At 38.1% G+C, this 1,581-nt stretch overlaps 1 protein-coding gene across 1 annotated transcript; it reads right to left on the bottom strand.

The window, feature by feature from the left end:
* Positions 1-118: 118 nt before the first annotated feature.
* LOC121939642 (S-adenosylmethionine sensor upstream of mTORC1-like) lies at positions 119-1,255 on the bottom strand. The gene is made up of 3 exons (XM_042482639.1): positions 1,133-1,255; positions 797-938; positions 119-324 (listed from the first exon to the last, which is right to left on the bottom strand). Coding segments are annotated over exons 1-3 (276 nt in total). The 5' UTR covers positions 1,134-1,255; the 3' UTR covers positions 119-191.
* Between the last annotated feature and the right edge of the window lie 326 nt (positions 1,256-1,581).

The raw sequence follows: 1,581 nt of genomic DNA, 5'->3' as shown, positions 1-1,581 counted from the left end.
AGAGAAATGATTTCTTTTCTGGCCTAGTAGTAGATTTTAAAGGGTGTGTTCACAATTGAGCAAGTTACCACTAGCATCAATCAGCTATAGACCATATATTTTTCTCAAACCCGTCTTTATAGAATAAAGATTTATTCCGCAGCAGTTTATATCTATTACTCCAGAGAATAATAGCATGAGGTGTAGCGTGCTCACCTGGGAATGGTGCTGTTCGGTTGGGCACTTACAGATGCAGCAGTCAGACCCATGGCGAGCATGGCACTTTTCTCATCCTTTTCTAACATTCTCTTCATCCCGCCATCCAAAAAATATTCTTGACAGACACTGAGAAAGAAGATTGAAAACACAACTCAAACTTTACAGTGAAATTAAAGCTCAGCATATAAGTTTAGATAAGCTGGACTTCACAGTCATACAGTACAGTAACGCAGTTGATAACTGACTGACTGATGCCATCACTCACTTTAAGTTTTCTTTATATATTTTCTAACAAAGATTGGCATTTATTGCTATTTTCTGTTTAACTTTTTGTGTGAGTAACTTTTTTGTTTTTTGTGTTTGATGTTGTTTGCTTGCATCAGATGTTTTGCTGTTATTGCTTGTTTTGTTTTTGTGACATGCTTCAAACTTTGCATCTTTCATTTTCAATGATGATGAGTGTCATACTCATATATACATATTACATATTGTCCCTTTTTGCTGTTTAATCAATAAATAATTGTTCACAAAAACAAACAAAAAAAGACTTAACAGTCATGAGGTCTTAGAGTGCAGCTGTAAGATATTTGATTAGTACCTGCGACACCAGTCGATGCGCCCCTCTCCTTCGCAGTTTTTGGTCCAGTGGTTGTCAGCGAGATTCTTCATGGCGAGGGCGTACTCACTCAGCGTCTGCTCATCTTCACAGTGCTCGCGCCAGATCTTGTCAAAGTCGCCCACTAAGGAAGCAAAATAATATTAGAACAGAGCTAACAAATTAAAAACAACACAAAAAGTAAATCACAGTCCTCACAACTTAAAGGAATAAATTGTGACTTTTAAAGTTTAAGCTACTGTGTCATCATGCTGAAAACCAATTCTATCTTTTAGTCTGACATTCAACCACAACAAGTAACAAATATTCACAACCTACTTGCCAACTTTGGTTATCCCCTTGAGTACCAAAACATGGTAGTAGTCCTTTGGAAAACAAACTGATAAAAAAAAAAAGCTCAGGCCACATTTATTGCAATTTGCTGCAATGCCTACAAGTTTGCTCATCTTTGCCAGCACAGAAGTGGAACTGTTCCTCTGAAAATCATCCTTAGAGAGCCATTTCACAGTTATAATAAAGTCCACAAAAATTCCCTTCAGCACATCTTCACAGTTTATGGCCCGTAGCGTAGGCAAACACACTGATAAGGGAGAAATCATATGACCACAAGCAAAAACTCTCATTCAGATTTGCAGAAATGAAAGAACAACAAGAGAAGTGGTGGTAAACAGCAGCACTCCAGAAGCATGACCACAGTGATTCAATGCCAAGCCCACCAGATCATGCTTTACTTATTAACCACTCATGAGGTCTGTGAGCAGGACGAC

This window comes from Plectropomus leopardus, unplaced genomic scaffold, assembly GCF_008729295.1.
Source record: "Plectropomus leopardus isolate mb unplaced genomic scaffold, YSFRI_Pleo_2.0 unplaced_scaffold5377, whole genome shotgun sequence".
Lineage (NCBI taxonomy): Eukaryota > Metazoa > Chordata > Actinopteri > Perciformes > Serranidae > Plectropomus > Plectropomus leopardus.
This window is presented reverse-complemented; position numbering and strand designations above follow the sequence as displayed.